The following is a 3,537-nucleotide window of genomic DNA, read 5'->3' on the forward strand; positions in this document are numbered from 1 at the left end:
ATATGAGCTATTTTTGAGTTTATTCAGAACCAGAATTCTTTTTTTTTTTTTGCAAATCAGAAAAAAATGAAGAGGCGAATCCGAGAACCAACAAATTAAATTGGTGTGGCCTAACCTAGGTTTTTTTTAGTTAATCTAAGTGCAGCATACCTCAACAGCTTGTCCATGACTTTGCTGTGTTTCCTCCACTACCTTGACTTGTGTCTCCACTCTGGTCAGGAGGTCTTTTTCATGTTCTTCCACAGACTGTATGAAGAATAAATTTCAGCATATTAAAACGTGTCAATATGGCGTTACAAACTACACAATGCAAGAGCAGAGAACATTCAGGCTTGCAGAGCTAAGGTTGAAATATCAAGCTACATGCACTGCCAGTACATTTGTACCAACTAGTGCTGCATACCGGTTCACTGGACTTGGATCCGGACTTGTAACAATGTTTAGGTTCAAGTAAAAAAAACCTAAAAGTCAAGAACCGAGTCCAGACTCATTTCCATAAAAGACCATTTTACATACCCCTTTCTTTCCAAATCACATAAAACTTTCCATAGATTGCAAAATCTGTGCTGCAAAATGAAGAAAACATTGCCATCGAGCATCGTCAAGTACTGGCCTCCATGTTATGTGGCCAAGGTTTCACCCAGACAACATTGCAAGGTTGCCAACATGCAATTTTGTATGTGTCATGGTTTAGGTCCGGACTTACAAGTCCGAAACTGAACCTAAACTTCTGGACTTGAATCCGGACCTGAACCTAAATGTGGGTTTAGGTATGCAGCACTAGTACCTGGACAAACACAGCTGTCTGGTCCTGGGCAGTGACCATCTGTTTCTCACACCTGGCTCCCAGCTGCACATCCTATAGGAACAAAAAAAAATACAACATTGACAAAACATACTTGGAGTCGACTGTTTCAATCTTTTGATCCTTCTATGTGTTTTTAAGACTGTTGTACACAAACATGTACTTAACAAATTTTTGGTATGCCTTAACACATCACAGTAGCAGCAGAATCAATTTATTTACCTGCTCAAAAGTTGTTGTTTGTTCTTGCAGGAAGTCTGTGGCTCCACTGGCAATGTCTGACATGTGCTGGTGAAGCTGCCCGGCTGTCTGGTTGAATGAGCTGTAAATGCAGAATGTTTTACCAGGATGTGGCATCAGACAACTGTTTTACACTTATCTATAGCCTGTGTGGTTATGTACAAAATATCTTGTTTCCCCCCATGAGTCACAAAGAGAGAGTAGTTGTAACTCTATATAAAGAAATCATCTGGTACTAGTGGTAAAATGGCTCTGTAAGTAAGGAAAAGTTGAATACAAAATTATGTTGTTTTCTTTTTTTTTTGTTTAGAACAAAAATCAACACGAGAACAGTACTATGATTATGATGAGTACACAACCATGTATATTTTACATATTACTAACTGGATGAAGAAATTAGCATCCAACTTTCGAGATCTTGCTGACCAGATCAGTGGTATCTTACCTGTGTACTGTTGTGGTCAGTGTGTCTGGGATCTGTCTGATAGAGGTCAGATCTGTCTTCATCTGCAACAAAAGACAATCACAAAAATGTGGACTGATACTGTGACAAGATATTAAAGCTTAGCAGTCCTTCTACTCATCAGGCCCCTGGAAGGTTGATGGACACTACCTCTAACTCTAAGTCAGGAGAATTAGGAACATCTTAATCCTTTTGATTTGATTTGCTAGTCATGTATGTGCTACAGTACCATGGGTCAATTATTATTGTCAGACCGAGAACTGTCTGTTACCACAGTGTTGGAGACTGTGATGACTGGTTTCCATAGTGACAGAACACTGAGCTTCTATTGGGCTGACTTTCATAGTGGTTAGAACCCTAAACTCCTATTATTGACAGGTTTTGAAAAGTAAACATTCCATTTTTTTACCAATTTTTTACCGAAAAATCAAATTTCAAAAGCTCATAACTTCTCTTAGAAATGACATATCGGAACAAAATTGACATTTTTGTAATCCTTTGTTCCTGTTTTATCTGACCACCAAGTAACGTTGGAAAATATCCATATTTGATTATTTGCCACTCCCCTTTGCATTATAAGTAGGAAAGGAAATGGTCCCCATGGGGTCAAAGTTCAAGGTCAGATAGCAAGGTCAAAGCTGGGCACTCAACATGGTTATCATACATTTGCAAAAACCTTGTGGGGAGGACTATCACATAAAGGCATTCGCGTTTTGTCCCTTGATTTGGTAACAAAATCTTGTCTGGCCCATGGACTATATTGACAGTTCAGGTCATGGGCTTTCAGGAAGGAGGTAGAACCTGCCCCCAACAGCAAGAGATTGCATAGCACAGACTAGTGGTGACATAGCCCTGTGTAGAATTTTTGCGTCTGTCTATTAACTGCTCCGTATTTCTTAACAAGTCAAGATAGCATTTGTACCAGCTCAGCTCTACTGCTCATGCTTGCTTGGTGGGAAGCCAGAAATGTCTGCTGCGCAGCCAACTGGGCAGCCAACATCTCCTGAAACTGAACTTCAAAATTTCTCTGCTCAGTCTTGATGGTCTCCACACTCTGTATGGACCCCTCCAGTTGGCTGTCCAGAAGGGTCAGCTGTTCTTTGATGTTCTGCTCCATAGCTCTCATGTCTGCCTGGAAAGCGTCTGCAGAGCGCCTGATGGCCACCTTCTGGGCTTCCACCTGCACAGCAAGATGGAAATTACAGTTTATCATTGGTGTCTGTAAATGGGGGCCCGCATGCCCTTTTCCGTAGAGCGTAATCGGCCGTTATAATTCTACGTAGAGTGTAGACGGACTGCTCTAAGTCAACGTAGAGCGCAATTGGCACATTTTGCCTAGAGCGTATTTGCCGTTTTAATTCTACATAATGCGTTGTAGCCACTATGGAATTTATCGTAAGGCGTAATCGATAGGTTTCCGAATTCAGCATAGAGGTTTGTCGGGACCCCCCCTTCCAGGCCCTCGTAAATGTCTAAGGGTTTGAAGTTCATTATTAGGAATAGGTGCATAGAAAACTTTGGGCACAAGAAAGTGCATGTGCCCCCAGTATTTTGAGGAACGTGTCACATCTGGGAACAGTAAATTAGAGGTTCTGAATATCTGACAACTTACGTGTCTAACCAAATTCTCCTGAGTTCTGTGAAGGTTCTTGTTGATAGTCTGCAGTAACTTCTGAATGCCAGGCAGCAGAGAGCCACTCAACAGGGACTGCAGGGCAGATACTTCCTGTTCCTGTACATGGCATCAATGTGGCTTCTTAGTACCAACTCATAATGTCAACAATATAGGGCTCATTTTGGGCAGAAGGGGCACAAATGAAATTTGGGTGGATAGCAAAACAAAAGACCTACTTCAGAGCAAATCTTAAACATGTAGGTTTTATCATTTTTCTGATACTCATACAATTATAATACCTAAACTCAAACAACTGGAAAAACCTTGTCAAAAATCTGGTGCACAGTTCCAATTTTGGATGCAGGAAAGTGCATAACTAGTCATGTAGTGTCATCTTACCTTGTAGTTGGAGAC

General features: G+C 41.0%; 1 protein-coding gene across 1 annotated transcript in view; it reads right to left on the bottom strand.

Annotated features, from left to right (window-relative positions):
• Positions 1-3,537, bottom strand: part of LOC109475524 (kinesin-like protein KIF11) — a 20,008-nt gene that overhangs the window by 3,124 nt on the left and 13,347 nt on the right. Inside the window, 4 exon segments of the mRNA XM_019776166.1 lie at positions 151-246; positions 788-859; positions 1,028-1,127; positions 1,491-1,552. Coding sequence (XP_019631725.1) covers positions 151-246; positions 788-859; positions 1,028-1,127; positions 1,491-1,552 — 330 coding nt within the window.

Source organism: Branchiostoma belcheri, unplaced genomic scaffold, assembly GCF_001625305.1.
Source record: "Branchiostoma belcheri isolate BF01 breed outbred unplaced genomic scaffold, Haploidv18h27 scaffold34, whole genome shotgun sequence".
Taxonomy (NCBI): Eukaryota; Metazoa; Chordata; class Leptocardii; order Amphioxiformes; family Branchiostomatidae; genus Branchiostoma; species Branchiostoma belcheri.